Source organism: Ailuropoda melanoleuca, chromosome 6 (genome assembly GCF_002007445.2).
Source record: "Ailuropoda melanoleuca isolate Jingjing chromosome 6, ASM200744v2, whole genome shotgun sequence".
In the NCBI taxonomy this organism is placed as follows: domain Eukaryota; kingdom Metazoa; phylum Chordata; class Mammalia; order Carnivora; family Ursidae; genus Ailuropoda; species Ailuropoda melanoleuca.
In genome coordinates, this window is record NC_048223.1 from 18,051,852 (window position 1) to 18,068,241 (window position 16,390).

Consider the following 16,390-nt stretch of genomic DNA (forward strand, 5'->3'; position numbering starts at 1 on the left):
AAAACTGACATTAATTCTACTCAATGTCTTAGAGTTTTCAAATTTTGTTCCAACGTTGCTTCCTAGATTAAGTAGTGTTTTGAAGTTGTTTAAAAATGAGCGTTCAAAAATTATTTGGTAAAAATTTGATGAAGAAAAATAACCATAGCCTAGTTCAGTTTTCGGCAAAATGAGATCTTAAGAAATTTTTGATTAAAAGCAATTGGAATATTTTTGCTTACCCCTCTATGCAATGCTGTCCTTCCCCATTTATCTTTGGCATCTACATTTGCTCCTTTGTTCAGCAGTGAGTAAACACAGTCTGTGTGCCCGTTGAGAACAGACAGCATCAGAGGAGTCCTGAGCAACAAAAGGGATAGGTTCAGTGTTATCACCTAAGACTCCACTCCACGAAAAACAATTAAACAGTGTGCTGGCGTGGTTTTCTAAACATGCCTTTTTGTGATGCAACTTTAAAGTATACTTAAATGAGAAAACTATACTTGATGTTACTCAGTTAACATACTATAACAGAGTTACTAAAATAGGGGCAAAAGTATGAAGATTAACACATATCTTAAAAATAATTTAAAAATTATTAAAACTTACTGTCCATTTCCATCTTGAATGTCTACTGCATTCTGTGGTTCTGCATTTCCTATTAGCAGCCGCAAGCACTCTGAATGACCATTTGTTGCTGTAAAGTGATATTTTAAAATTTTAGTAATTACAATGGTAAAATAGAAAATTTCCATCTTAGGGAACACTTTTCTAGATATTTAACTGTGGGACAGTGTCACTGAATTTAATAGTCAAAGAAAAGATATAGATATAAGCAAAAGGTTTCTATTGCCCTTATTGGTGAAACTGAATAGATACAAATCCCTCATGGTAAATTACGGCTACAGCCATCCCTCACCATCTGCCCTGCTAATAAAATGCTCATTTTATTTGGCGCTCTAGTGGTGGCAGTGTGATCAAAGGAAGGCACCCTGCCTTCAGCCAAGGGATGAAATCGTGAATAGATCAAGTCCATCACAACTCCGTTCTTTGCCAGTGACTGGTTTCTAGATGAGTGCTGGTCCAGTTTGACCACTGAGATGCTAAGAAGTCTGAGGGCTTCTGGGAAATATTTTTATCCCTGATACTGACAAGTCCTTCTTCTTTTCCTGATTTTTGATGTGAATTCTGTAAAGAAGCAGTAGCCATTCTGTGCCATGACTGTAAAGGCAAGAGAATAGAGAACTCTGACACCATGGCTCAATCAATCAATCCCAGAGCTGACTCTGACTCTACCTCTGAACATTTTATGTGAGAGGGTAAACACTTGTCACTTAAGCCACCTTTTGGTTGGGTATTATGAAAGAATTCCAACTGATACATATATAATAAAAGAAGAAACAATCTAAAGACTGTATTTATACGTCCAAACACATAAAATGGGCAATGGTATAAAACAGAAGTAGCCTGAACAATAAACTCTTTTTTTTTATTAAGGTTTTATTTATTTATTTGAGAGAAGAGAGAGAGACAGAGATGGTGAGAGAGCATGAGTGAGGAGGAGAGGGAGAAGCAGGCTCCCTGATGAGCAGGGAGCCCCGCAGACCCTGGGATCATGACCTGAGACAAAGGCAGATGCTTAACCGAGTCACCCAGGCACCCGAAAACAGTAAGCTTTTAAGGTAAGTGAAATGCTCTGCAAAATTCAGGTCCTTCCCATACTACGATAAAACCTGAAGTTTAAAGTAATATGTAAGTCACATAATAATGCAAAAAGGAATATCACTGTCCTTCCTAATTAAAAGAAGACAAATGAAAGCAAGCTAGGTGTCCTAATATTCTACAGTACCTTCTAACAACTATATTAAATTCTAATAGTTATTAATTAAGATGGTATAAAATCATTCCGCATCTACATGCTATACTCTGCCAGCAGCTATCATAATCAGTAACAGCTGTCACTGAAGCATCTCAATTGGGGACACATCAAGGAAATTGTTTGGCCCGCCTCTTCTTTAATGGACTCACTTGCACTCAGTACACAGTAGCTCCTGAGGAGTTTTTGTGTTTTGTAAGTTCAATACCTAAAACATCAAGCATAACATCACTGTAGGAGAAAACTGGTTTCCCTTTGGAAAAAAAATCGCAATGTCCTCTTCATGACTTATGAATAAGGTGCTCCCTAACAACTCCAATTTGAAAGGCATCTACAGAAGCAGGTTTGCACTTATTAAATAGGTAGGCATCAATTAATGACCCGTAGCTTTTTCAGTGAAGAGGATGTATAGACTATCTGACATTGGCTAGCCACTTCTGAGGGACTTGCTAGTGTCTTGGTTCAATATTTAACAATTCAGAGTGCAAACTACTCCATGAAAGCTTTAAATCAGCTCTGCAAATGATCTGTGCTTACAACACAATGTTTCAAGTTGCAGAATGGCATATAAACTTCGCTTTTTTCAGAGTAATAGAAAAGGATGGCATTTGACTCCTTAATTCTTACGATATAGCAGTTTATATATACATACTTAGGAATTTTAATCCATTTAAAAATTTTTCTGTTTTTGAGCCCTGCTTTAATATCTGATAGTTTCTGAAAAGCTGCTTTGGAGCAACAGTTGGTGTTACCTAAAGTCTTCAAAAAAGCAAGTTTCCTAAAGGACTGGAAGTAAAGTCCAAGACCCATGTTAAAATGTGCCTTTAAAAATCAATCTATAAAACCAGACTAACTGAAATGAATCTACTCATATAAAGGAAGCCTACGGTGGGGGGGGGGGTGAAAAAAATACTTGGGGAGGACTTCTTCCAGTATACCAGTCTTAGCTATTTAAAATGAATACAGGGGCGCCTGGGTTGCTTAGTTGTTAAGTGTCTGCCTTCAGCTCAGGTCATGATCCCAGTGTCCTGGGATGGAGCCCTGCGTCAGGCTCCCTGCTCAGTGGGGAGCCTGCTTTTCCCTCTCCAGCTTCCCCTGCTTGTGTTCCCTCTCTCACTGTCTCTGTCAAATAAATAAATAAAATCTTAATAAAATAAAATAAAATAAAATAAAATAAAATAAAATAAAATAAAATAAAATAAAATACTGACTTGTAGTAACTCCTGTAGAGAGTTGTGAATCTACATCTGCTAGCAGTACACAGCAGTACCAAGTCATACAACGACAGGATTACGTAATTTTGCAGTTTTACATATCTGCAACATCACAAAATCACACCATGGAGTAGATCTTGTGTAAGGAGGTGCTCTATAACTCCCGTCTGAATATACGTTCAATGCAGCATTCTGATACAATAAGCCAAAATGTTCACCAACTGTTAAATGAAAGCATGTACCAATCCAAAATAACTTCCATCAAAAAGAAGTAAAAAATATTGCATTGTTGATGAAGTACTTCAGAAGTTAGACTACTACATACATCCAATTTCCAAGGTAGATAATGTTTTAAATCAATCATAATCTTGCTGTTGGCTTTTCCTTGAAAGAAGAATCATTCGACCTTTTATTTTTTTCAGATTTTATTTATTTGAGAGAGAGCGAGAGCGCACACGTTCATGAGAGGAGGGAGGAGCAGAGGGAGGGGGACAAGCAGACTTCACGCAGAGCACAGAGCCTGACATAGGGCTTGATCCTAGGACCCTGAGATCATGACCTGAGCCAAAATCAAGAGTCAGCCACTTAACTGACTGAGCCATCCAGGCACCCCTCATTCGACTGTTTAAAGTCAACATTAAAATAATTACCAGGAGTATAACATACAAAAAATTGAAAAAGAAGAGTATCAGACGGAAAGTGGTAACTAAAATCATGTATAATATTTGACATACCTGCTGCATGTATAGGTGTTCTCTTCAAAATGTAGTCTTTGACTAAAATTGAGGCTCCCTGATTAATGAGTACATCCACACATTCAACATGGCCCTTAAATGCTGCAAGATCTAAGGGTGTTCTTCCACTACTATTTCTCACATCGAGATCTAACAAAGACTGTACCAACACTTCTAGTGCTTGATGGTGACCATGATAGGCCTAGGAATAAATAAAAATGTAAATTAAAAAAGTACATATTTAAACTGACTTCTCAGATACCTTAGAAAACATAAAGGAAGTAATGAACAAACTTGCCTTCACATTATTATTATATTTGAGATAGTCTAAAACTTGCATATTGAGAGTTCATAATCAAATAGTAGGCTATGGTGTTAGAGAATGGGTATTCAAAGTTCAAATGACAGGTTATTTTATCACTAGCATACAATGGTCTGGTTCCTGGCATTCAATAAATGTGTTCAGTTACACCTTTCATTCTAAGTCTATGATTGCAAAACCTGTGCTATTAATCAAAGTTCAGTGCTCCACTTAACTCCCTGATAAAATTTTACTATACTTAAATTACAGAGATAGCCAGCAACTGAAGTTCATTAGTATTTGAGTCTTCTGATTTCTCAAATTGAAATGACTATCCTCATTTCATAACATGCTGTATCTAAAAAATAAACATTTCTTTTAGCACAAAAATACTTAACACTGAACCCGGCTCGAAGAACTGCCATGTGCCAGGTACTAGCTATATGACAGAGGATGAAAATTTAAAGGTTTGTCAGATTGAAGTACCCTTCTTTACCACAGTCTGATGAAGAGACTTTCTACGTAATTCATATCAAAAACCAACATGTCAACTGAACATCTATTACTCTCGTTGGACTAGATGCTGAGCAAGACATAAAAGCAATTAACAAGACCCAGTTGTGGCACGCAAGCAATGTTCTCTCTAGTTTACTCATATTACCATTTTGTAGCTAAAGGACTTTCATATTTCATTTCTGATACCACTCAGAACTATAGCTTAGCAGTTTGTTATCACATGTGAACTTTTCACTGGGAATTGAAAAATGTAAAATTCTACCAAACTTGAGCTAAATCTGAAAAAAGATATACAGCTAGAAGAAGGCCCCACACTGCAGCAAAGGGCTGTAAAGTTATTTCTTGCAGAAAATGTCAGAAAGTACCAGACGTAAAGTTGCTCTGGGTCTTACTCATCTCTTTGGTATTTCTGACTACCTACAGAGATTCTCAACCACCTCAAAGATTAAAGTAATTTGAGATTAAGGAACTCTACTGTCCTAGGATCATATTTAATCTTGTTCCTCAATACCAGGTCAATGAAATTATGCTACTAGCAGAAAGAACTGTGAGAAACACAGTATATGCAGAAGATAGTATATAACAAGAAGAGACAAAACAAGGATGACAAGAAAACATGACGATTTGCCAGAGGAGTTCCCCTTCTGATGTCCCTGTGTAAGACGGAGACATAGTACACGTACTATGTGCAAAGACAAGAACCAAGACCTCAAGCTAGTGTGTTTTCACAGAATCAAGGTGTCCTGGATTGGGAGAGTTGGAAGGGAAAAAAATTACTTCAAGTTAATTTCTGAACACCTCCTACGAACAGATACAAAATGTGAAAAGCAGTGGTATAATCACAGTTCGCTGAGCCTTATTACTAAATTAAAAACTGTTTCCATTTCAGCTTAAAAACACTATTCAGCACAGCCATGTTCATATAAAGCACCACTATACGTAATAGCCATGGAGTAAAAAAACGAGTAAAAAAAAAAATCAATGTTTTTGAGATAATGTATTAAAAAACTTGGCAAAGTGCTTAGTCTGGCATCTAGTAAATGCTCAGGAAATGGCAGTGCTACTGTAAGAATGATGGTGATGATGCAAGAAGAACTGCCTAGTTGTCTGCTAAGACTTCATTTCTCACCACCAACAACAAAATAGCTATTTTCTCCATGCTCGCTTTGCCCTTTCGGATGACTTTATTCTGCAAGTCTGGGAGAGCAGATAGTATTTCAAAGACCCAAAGGGCAAGGAAGCAGGAAGCTGCAGCATACCTCCTTGGTTATTTAGAAGATGGCAGGAAGTACTAGTGGGAAGAAAGGAGGAGAAAATTCAATGCAGATGCGTCAGTATTATAAAATAGGCAAAAAGAATATTATAAAAAAATAATAGCATATGTGAGAAGAAACAATTAAAGGGAATCAGTGAACTTGTAATGATCCTCGTGAACGTAAGTACATACGCTTATAAGCATTTTACTATACGTAAAACCAGAGCTCTCCCAAATAGCTAGTGACTGTATCTGAGTCTGCTGATTCTCAGTCTTCCTCTCACCCCCTACAACTGTTAAAGTGCTCTGTTCCAAAAACAGACTCCTCTTTCAGCACAAAAAGAACAAGATTGGGCCGTGCTTGAAATTTCCTAAAGTAATTCATTCCCATATCTGATTTAAAGAACTATTACACTTCACTTACCTTTTCCTCTTAGTGACTGACATTACGAGGAGTAAATCAGAGTCATCTTAAGCTAGAAGGGAACATTACAAATCATAGAGCCAAATTCTATGGCATGAGCAACTGAAGGACCAGTGAACACACACTTAGTGCTCCAAGATCAAAGAGTTGTAGAAATACAGCAGAAAACAGTTCTGCTCAGCAAGTTAGAAGCCACTCCATCAGGGCAGTGCCATTTTAAAATTCACATCACAAGTATATTCTCTTCCTTAGAGTAGGCTTTGGGAGAAACCCAAAGACCACTGTTTGTTTGTTTTTTAAACGGAACAAAACATAGTAAGTACATTCAAGAAGTCTCTGAATTTAAAAAGTTGTTGAAGATTTAATTTCATGATCATCATACATGGCCCAAAAGTTATTGGGTATTAGTTTGAGTCAAACAACCAGATGGGAGATATTTTCAGAAAACCAGCCATCAAGTTGGCTGTAAAGGCAGTACTCACAGCCAAATGTAAAGGGCTTATTGTTGCTCTATTATCTGAATCACTCAGCATGTCTGTCCCAGAGGTTTCCATTAACTGGAAAGAAAAGTATTTGAAATGTCAGAAATGGTATTTTTAGATATATTATAGCAGTTATTCCTGTCCCCTCCCCCAAGTTTAAATCCATCTTACCGTAAAAACTGACACTTAAATATGAATTTTAAAATCTCAGACCATTATTATGAAAATTCCACTCAGCAAGCTTATACAACAGATCATCATGAAAGGGTGGTAAGGACCACAGAGTAAGAGTTTTGAGGTAGGGCTATAAACTAGCTTGAGGGAAATGCTATTTACTCACCACCAAGTAAGAACCACCTGCCCCAGCCCCATCCCCTAAATACATGATTTCTGTCACTGTCTTTGTTCTCAGGAATATGTAAAACAGGCTTCAGCTCTAGTGAGAGCAAATAAATTAATTATAATACTCTGAACAGTAGGGGGAAAATTGATTATTACTTACAACATCTAAAGGAGTTTCACTTGCAATCTGAAATAAAATTCAAAATAAGAATATTTAGCTTAGAAAGTATTCATATATCTTAGAGCTAAGTGTTACAGGTCTCTATTTACACATGGCTTTGTTATACCCACTCTCCCTTGAAGGGAAGCAAAGTTTAATATAATTTATAAGGTAAATCTAAATAAAGAAACTTTTAACTTGAAGCATCCTGTTACACACTTGTCCCTTGCTTTCTCTTGGGTTTGGCAAAGTGGGGTGAATGGTATGTATATTCAAGAATGAGATCACAGTTGAAACAAAGAGTTCCTTTGCACAAGTATTATCTCCCCTATCAGGAGGGACTGTAAAAAGAATGGGCCTTTCAGAAATCTCTAAATATATGGAAAAAACCCTCCTCTCACAGGGACATTTCTCACACAAGATACGATTACAGTTCTTAAACATTTCTGGAAAACATTTATTTAAAGGAAAAGGAAAAGAAATGTTACATCAACATGGGGTAGTATACGGGAAGGACATAAGCAGCCCTCTCCAGAGATCTAATTTTCTTTTTTCTTTTTGAAAGGGAAAAGGGAATGAGAGATATCTTACTGAGGCAAGCATGAATTTAAGAGGTATATATTGGTTCTAAAAATATTAAAAAGCAATAGAGTTTGTTTCTTGATTCATTTATTCCCATTTTCATTATGTTATTAGAATATAAAATCACATTAGTCTTTCCACAATTCACAAATCTTACCAGCTGAAGACATAGACGGTGACCATAAGCAGCTGAATAATGAACTGCATTGTATCCTTGCTTGTCACGGATCCCTGGATTTGCATCATTTCGTAATAAGTATTCCAGGCACCTATATATAGTAATAACATTCAAAATTCTAAATTCTGCATTTTAAACAACGATAAAGATAGCCTGAAACTAAAAACTGACAATTTTTCTTACAATTTCTTGCAATTCTTCTTTTTCTTGAGTAATGTAAAAATTATAACTATATATACACTATATAAATTTGTCATTTAAATGACATTGACTGTAACTATCATAAGAACACAAGCAAAATGTTCATAAGAGAATTTCCTTCATTCAAAGTGGTATCTCCAAAGTCTGCCAACAAGCTAGGTACACCTGAGGACGGGCTGTCTTTTACCCAGTCACTAGGTATGGCACCACCTATTCCTATCAAACAATATCTGACAGGATTAAACTTAGTGGTGGTGAGCATCCAATGTTGGCAATATTACTGCTGACGTATCTGGAACACATAGTGAGTGTAGGATCTCATTAGGAAGCTGAAGAAATGATATAAAAAAAAAATCTCAGGATAACAAGGTCAGAATTCAATGATCTTGAATCAGAGGACTGAGAAGGATGTAAACAGTGTAAAGTTGTATGTAGGTAACAAGAGAGATCTTCCTGTGGTAGATTTACTTCATTCCTGTGCTATCAAAACATTAGGAAAATAATTTTAAAAGGTACTATACAGTTCAAGGTTTGCTGTAATTTTCATATATTTTATAGTTAATGTAGCAAGAGCACTGAATTAGAAATTAAAAGTCTGTCTGTAGAATTACCAGTGATCCTGAGCAAATCAAATCATTTCGCCTTTATGGTAAAATGGCCTCTTTATTCATTTGATAAATGGGGTGGGGGGTAGAAATCCAACTAAGTATGCTAAATTCCATTCATGCTCAAATTTCAATTTTCAAGTCCATAATTATTTGCTGATAGTTTATCTAATATTGTAGTATGTCTAACTAAATATTAAATCAACTACTAGGTGGAAAATTTATAATCAAATACTCCTTGTTAAAAATTCAAGTTTCCTGGGGTGCCTGGGTGGCTCAGTCGTTAAGCATCTGCCTTCGGCCCAGGGCCTGATCCCAGGGTCCTGGGATCCAACCCTGCATCGGGCTCCCTGCTCTGCTGTGAGCCTGCTTCTTCCCCTCCCACTCCCCCTGCTTGTGCTCCCTCTCTCACTTTGTCAAATAAGTAAATAAAATCTTTAAAAAAAAAAAAAGTTTCCTTAAGGAGTACACTTGTTGTGATGAGCACTGGGTGATGTATGGAATCGTTGAATCACTATACTGTACACCTGAAGCTCATATTACACTGTATGTTAACTATACTGGAATTAAAAAAAGAAAAGACTGTAAAAAAAAAATTCAAGTTTCCAAAAGCATACTGAAGCTATATAAAAACAAAATAGAACTCTAAAGCAATGTAACTGATCTTTCAGTAACTGTACCATATATATATGATGTATTATACATATACATAACTATATCATTTATATATCTAGATGTTGTCTATCATCTATCTACCTATCTACCTATAAGGGCCATTCTTTTCAATGCAAACATTATTTCTTTAATGCCGAATAGCTTAAAATCCTTTAGACCCCTTAGCTCCTCAATGGTAGCAAATCTCTACCCATTTAAGTGGGATTTTGGTATTTATGTACAGCTAAAATTATTAGTCAAACATGGTAAACTGGGTATTACTACGATTAAAAAGAAACCAAACAAATCTGACTCTAAAGTAACAAGAATGGTGTTTTTGGTGTTCATAAACTAGCTCTGAGAGCTAGCAGAAAGTGTTCCAGACAGTATATAAACTGTTTGTGTCCAGTTTTCTTTCCTAGGTGTCCAATTCAGAGGTCAGTGCTCACTGGAAAGCATAAAAGACCTGCAGGGCTGGAGGACAGTCCCATTGCTTTGTATGCACAAACATTTCACTCAAGGGCATATCTTTTTATCTTTAATCAAGTTCTCTAGATGAGAGAGATAAAGCAGAAATAGTTCTCCAACTGAGACCTGAGTACAAGGCAGACTCTACCAGTGGAACAAACTATTTTAAGATAACTTGCTGATACATGAGTACTGAAAAAAAAGATTTATTTAAGGAAAGCAAAACAAGTAGGTAAGTTCATGTTTACTTTCTAAAGTAAGAGACACATCTCAATGCATTTATAATGACTAGTCCAAGTATACAGCATTAAATGGTTTCAAATAATTTAAGTGTTATACGTGCAGTTCTTATCAAATCGTATTATTTATTTTTTTACATTCACATTATTCAGATAACTGGTCTCCTATAACAAAACAAAGACTAAGAGTTGCTTTGAAATGATAAAATTCCTTCTATCAGCCTGCCTTTTAGATTTTGCTAAGCAGTATCAACTTTTATAACTACTTTGTGAGATAAAGCATTATCTTCAACAAATGGAAAAAATTACTGACACTCAGGAAAACCAACTCACCTATTCAAAATCTTTTGGCTAGCATATAGCAAAGCAAGGACAAAACCTTAGGTCTTCTTTCACCCACTGTTCTTTTCATGCTACCAAATACTTCAGCACAGGTGTTAATGAGTTAGAGTGATACTTTAACCTTGGCGCTTATAAAACAGTGAACCACAAAATTACTTGATCTTGAATATCTGGACTTCACATCTAATTTGCAAATAAGGTGGAGGGGAGAGAGAGTCTATTCTTTTTTTCTGATTGTAAGTTAACACACACTGATTTTATAAAAGCCAGAAAATCAAGATAGGAATATTCTCTTTAATCTCTCTCCTTTCCCCTAAACTAAGCTGTATGCAAAATCTGGAAGAATATTCATGGCTAAAAAGCTAAATGATAAACTATACTTACTGTTACATACTGTTTATGTGTTAGACAAATTAAGTATCATTCCAATTAAGCACATAATTTAAGTCAGAGTACATTTCAAACTATTATTAAATTTCACCTACTCTTCCCCTACCACCCATGAGTCCCATGGCTGGTCAGAATTCTGGGTAAGGACCACTCAGCCCAGGACAGGGAATGTGGTATTGCTGCCAGAGTCCCTTTTTCCTCTACTCTGTCCCATTATGGTGTATAATAGTGTCTGTTCTTACAAAAAAATAGTAATAATAAAAAAATACAGCTCATCCTAATGGGAAGATTATACGTACTATTCTAAACAATTCAGATAACCTGTACCTCATTTGGCTATAGGTCAGACTATTTTCCCCATTTCACAAACAAAAGGGGCACAGAGATGTAAGGTAACTTGCCCAAAATCTCAGAACAAGGGGCAGAGCCGTTATCAAACACAACGTTATCTACGTAATCGAAATGAGTTATAAAAGGCTGCTGTATATACAGTCATATAAAAAAGTCAAATGTATTTCTCTGTATCACAACAAAAGGAAATTTAAAGTCAGGTTTATTTTGGCGATAAAAATATTAAGTACTTAGGAATAAATCTAAGGATTATAAAACTTCTAAACAAAAACTGTATGGGGATGCCTGGGTGGCTCACTTGGTTAAGCGTCTGCCTTCCGCTCAGGTTACAATCCCAGGGTCCTGGGATGGAGCCCCGAATCAGGGAGCCTGCTTCTCCCTCTGCCTGCTACTCCCCCTGCTTGTGTGCGCTCTCTCTCTCTGACAAATAAAATATTTATTTGTCAGAGAGAGAGAGCGTGTGCACCAGTAGGGAGAGTGGCAGGCAGAGACAGAAGCAGGATCCCTGCTGAGGAAGAAGCCTGATGCAGAACTTGATCCCAAGACCCTGGGATTGTGACCTGAGCCAAAGGCAGATGCTTAGCCGACTGAGCCACCCAAGCATCCCCAAATAAAATCTTAAAAAAAAAAAATAAATAAAAGTAATACTTCTTTAAAAAACAACCCCCCCCAAAAAAACCCTGTATGATTCCATTTATATCAAATTCAAAGCAGACAAAAATATACAAAGCTATTAGAAGTCAAAATATGATCCCATTTTTGTGGAAAATGCCTACTATCACCATAAAAGTGGATCTTGGTGAAATATATCCATATACTCATAAACACATTTATATATATATACACACACACACATACATATATACACACACAATTATATGAACACAGAAAAGGCTATGGAAAAGCATATACCAAGTCTTTAACTTTGATTAGACTATGATGGACATGAAATGATCTCCATACACATAGAGAAATAGTCATGTTAACAGTGGTTATCTTAGGAGAATAGGCATGAGAAGGGTTTCTTTTTTATGTATAATTAGAAAAAACAACACCAGTCTTCTTCTCTTATACACACACATGGGTATGGGGGCGATCCTTAACCATCTTGCTCAAAGCCAGCCCTATTTCTTTTGAACTGGTACAGAAAATTTATGAATATTTAACACATTAGACATGTTTCTTGTGACTATGTATTTGAGTCATGAATGTCTATGAAGAATGGAGGCACTGGGACACCGGAGTAACGCAGTTAGTTAAGCATCTGACTCTTGGTTTTGGCTCAGGTCATGATCCATGGTCATGAGATGGAATTCCACGGTGGCCTCCGTGCTCAGCACAGAGTCTGCTTGAGATTCTCTTTCCCTCTCCCTCTGCCCCTCCCGCTCATGCTCTAAAATGAATAAATTCATTAAAAAAAAAAAAAAAAGAATCCAGGCACTAGAATAATGGGAGTGACTAGAAGAATAAGTAGAATGAGTCCGGAAAGATTTCATGTATTTTTCAAACATTTACTCAAAGTGAAGACCGAAGACATAGGCAGAAGAGTTGTAATTACTTATATCACTCTTGAATAGCAGAAAACCAATGTCAGAGTGCCAAAAATTCCAAAATAGAAACAACTTTCCCTGGGGATGCTACATGGGATTAGTAAATGATCATTAAAAAAAAAACAAACCGCAAATGCACATTACTGAATTTGAAGTTATGGGGATTTTGTGTCTTTTCTTAGAAAATATTTCACACTTTCTTTGCCAGAAGTATGAATTAATCATGCCAGATTATTTTATTATCCAACTTATATACCTGGTCAATTGAACTCAAAAAAATAAACCAACATTTTTGGGGGTTTTTTTGGGGGGGGGAGGGGCAGAGGGACAGGAGAGAGAGAATCTTAAGCAGGCTCCATGCCCAGCGTGAAGCCCCACACGGGGCTTTATCTCACAACCCTGAGATCATGACCTGAGCCGAAATCAAGAGTCAGATGCTTAATCAAATGAGCCACCCACATGCCCCAACGTTTTAATGTTTTAATGCTACTATTTAAGCTTCCAAAACAATCATTTATTGAAAGGATGCCTCTGGTATCCTAAAATGGTTACTGTATATTATAGCTTCCAGAAAGTTCTCAGGGAACAAATCACTGAGTCAATAAATGATGGCATTAGACAGGACTGCTGGGATTCTGATACTTTAGATTGTTCTGTACACATAATCTCATTTTTTCCCCACAATTCTAAGGAGTACGTTTCTTTCTAATTTTACAGATAAAGATTTTGCTTGGCACTTACCTGCTCAGGCTCAAAGGAGTATAATATAGAAACCCCAAGATTTAAACTGGGTCTTTTGGATCCCAAAGCTCATGTTCTTTCTAGTACATCAGGCTGCTTTGTGTAGATACTAAGAATTACATGTTTAAGTAATAAATATCACTAACCTGTTGCTCAAAACAGTTTATACTAGGTGAGAGAACTAATGATTTTTATCACTTCAGTGCTACTACATTTCTACAAAAAAAGTAGTTGGTTTAAAACAAAACCACAAATCCCAAAAAGCATGAGTAGAGCATCGTTATTCTCTTGATTTTTGCAAAAGAATTCAGGTTTAATGTAATTATCTAAGGGCAGGAGGACCTTGGATAATCTCTATGTGCATGTGTGTGTGTTTATGTGTGTGACTTCTCAGTGGAATTTATGCAGATCCGTTGAGCGACACCTAATACCTAGTGTGTGGGAATAGTGGTTTATTGGTGGTGATATACTCATTTTAGGTTTAATCTATTTTAAGAAAATTTATAAATCAAATCCTGAAGTTACAAAATTTATACATCAGAGGATGATCTACTTACCCAAGTTTACCAACATTTTTTTTAGTAAGATTTTACTTATTTATTTGACATAGAGAGAGAGAGCACAAACAGGGGGAGCTGCACAGGCAGAGGGAGAAGCAGGCTCCCTGCTGAGCAGGGATGCAATGCGGGGCTTCATCCCAGGATCCTGGGATCATGCATGACCTGAGTCGAAGGCAGACGCTTAATCAACTGAGCCACCCAAGCACCCCACCAAAATATTTTCTTATTTACAGAGTCTTTACCACAGATTTTCTTTAAAGAGCTACTATCTATAAAAACATACGTCAAATAATTTAACTTCTCCCCAAAATCTATCTATACCTAACTACTCTGGGTATGTATGAAATTGTACAAAGTGATATATTCTTGTAAACAAAAAGTAGATTTTACTAGTGCTTTTGAGATTAGAGTTTTAGCTATGAATCCAACATAACAAAGTGCTACTGACAGAAATGGCTTTGACATTAGTTACAGAATTTATAATAAATTAACATTTGTGAATAAGACCCTCAAATTATGCTTCATATTTTGAGGGTAAAAAGTAAATATTAAAAACCAAAGAAATAGTTCTTTGTTAATTAAAACTTCCTTGAAGTATATTTTATAAAATCCTCCCCTACAAACCATTCTTTGTTTTTCCCTAAGGGTATTTTTGCTCTTAGGTGACACAGACACATGGTGAATACCACAGACTGAAGAGCTCTGTCTCCAATGAATTTATTTTCTTCCAAGAAAGCTATATATATTAAGGTACTATAAAGGGTTCTGATCAACTTTAGATGAATATTAATTATAAAAATAATTTACATGTCTCTTATTCTTTTGTTCGTATTCAGGCATTCTTGGCCAATTATTCCATTATCTCATTTACTTATTTAAGCAATATTCAGAACAACTAAGAGCCAGATTCTGCCAGTTTGGTTACTCCCTTTTTGGATACCAATTTATAAGGATCCCTTACAAATATAAACTCTCTACCTCTGATGGACATTGGTATTCCAATCTCTCCCCATCTTCCATTGGCATTGTCTACATCTCTTCTCTGTCCCTTTCCCTATGATAAACTCAAAGACTGCTCCCTCTGAGAAGTCAGAGGGAAAAAACATGGAGGTTATATTAAGATGCGCTTTTGGCAGGGAGGACAAGAAGAGGCCTTTATCTTTTTTTTACCAGATCAGTCAATAAGGCAGGCTGCTGAGTAGAAATAGGCAGTAAACTATGATTTAGGAATAATTATGAAACCAATTTATTTCCCACACTAGAGACTCAGGAAAAGACAACAAAAAGTATAAAAAGAAAATATAAATTTGCAATAAAAACAGCCATCCACATGGAAAATGCTGGTTTACAGAAATAATCCTTCATTCTCTCCACATGATACTTACTTGCCATCTGTATCTGATGTGGCTGCATAGTGCAGGGGTGTGCATCCTCTTTCATCAAGGTCATTCACACTTGCTCCTGATCCCACAAGAGCAAACAGGCACTGGTAATTGCAGTTGGCAGCAGCATAGTGCAGCGGAGATCTTTTGTGCCCAAGTTAATGTAAGAAAAATAAAAGCCAGGGACATACACCAGTAAACAAGAGCACAGCTGACTCTTACTCAACCCAGTTACAAATACTGTATTTACAGTGAGCCTGAGATTGATTTCTACCATATACTAAGTCTTTTGGAGGGCTGGACAGAAAGCTAGTAGGAGGAAGTAAGGTGGCAAAGAACTCCTAAGAATAGGAAATTATGATAGAAACACAGATTATTTCATGGTCCCCACAGAAACGAGTCTAGTCTTTTGAGTGAACTATAGACACCTTCATATTCTGCTCAGAAACTTTTGAAAACTTTCATTTTAACAAAGCTTCCCTTATAATAAAAATGTTTCACAGTACAGAGGTAGAAGCTTCTGTTCATGTCTCAGGAGAGGAATAAAGGATAAGAGAAATATAGAAGCATTAAATAGAATGCCCTATTTTTCTATCAACCATACAAGTAAAGCTGCATAGTAATATCAGGTTTCTCAAGCAAAAATTGCATAGTTTTGAAGGTTGTTCACTATTCAGAGACCTAGAGTATTGTTTTTAATTTCTAAAGACTGAATATTTGTAGCCAGTTTCTTCCCAGTTACTGAAATGCAACAGACTGTTACTAAAATTAGGAGTCCCTGTCTTTGAATTGCAACTCTATGATGATTCCATGACTTTTCATTTAAAAGAAAAAAAAAAAAAAAGAGGAGAAGAAAAAAAAAAA

General features: G+C 36.3%; 1 protein-coding gene across 7 annotated transcripts in view; it reads right to left on the minus strand.

The window, feature by feature from the left end:
• The window catches only part of ANKRD28 (ankyrin repeat domain 28), a 197,202-nt gene that overhangs the window by 14,171 nt on the left and 166,641 nt on the right, over positions 1-16,390 (minus strand). For all 7 annotated transcript variants that reach the window (XM_011219906.3, XM_034663654.1, XM_034663656.1 and 4 more), the window contains 7 exons: positions 15,530-15,670; positions 8,023-8,134; positions 7,284-7,310; positions 6,782-6,856; positions 3,804-4,005; positions 589-676; positions 222-339 (listed from right to left, as the gene is read on the minus strand). In XM_011219906.3, the coding sequence (XP_011218208.1) occupies positions 222-339; positions 589-676; positions 3,804-4,005; positions 6,782-6,856; positions 7,284-7,310; positions 8,023-8,134; positions 15,530-15,670 (763 nt within the window). The remainder of the gene's footprint in view (positions 1-221; positions 340-588; positions 677-3,803; positions 4,006-6,781; positions 6,857-7,283; positions 7,311-8,022; positions 8,135-15,529; positions 15,671-16,390) is intronic.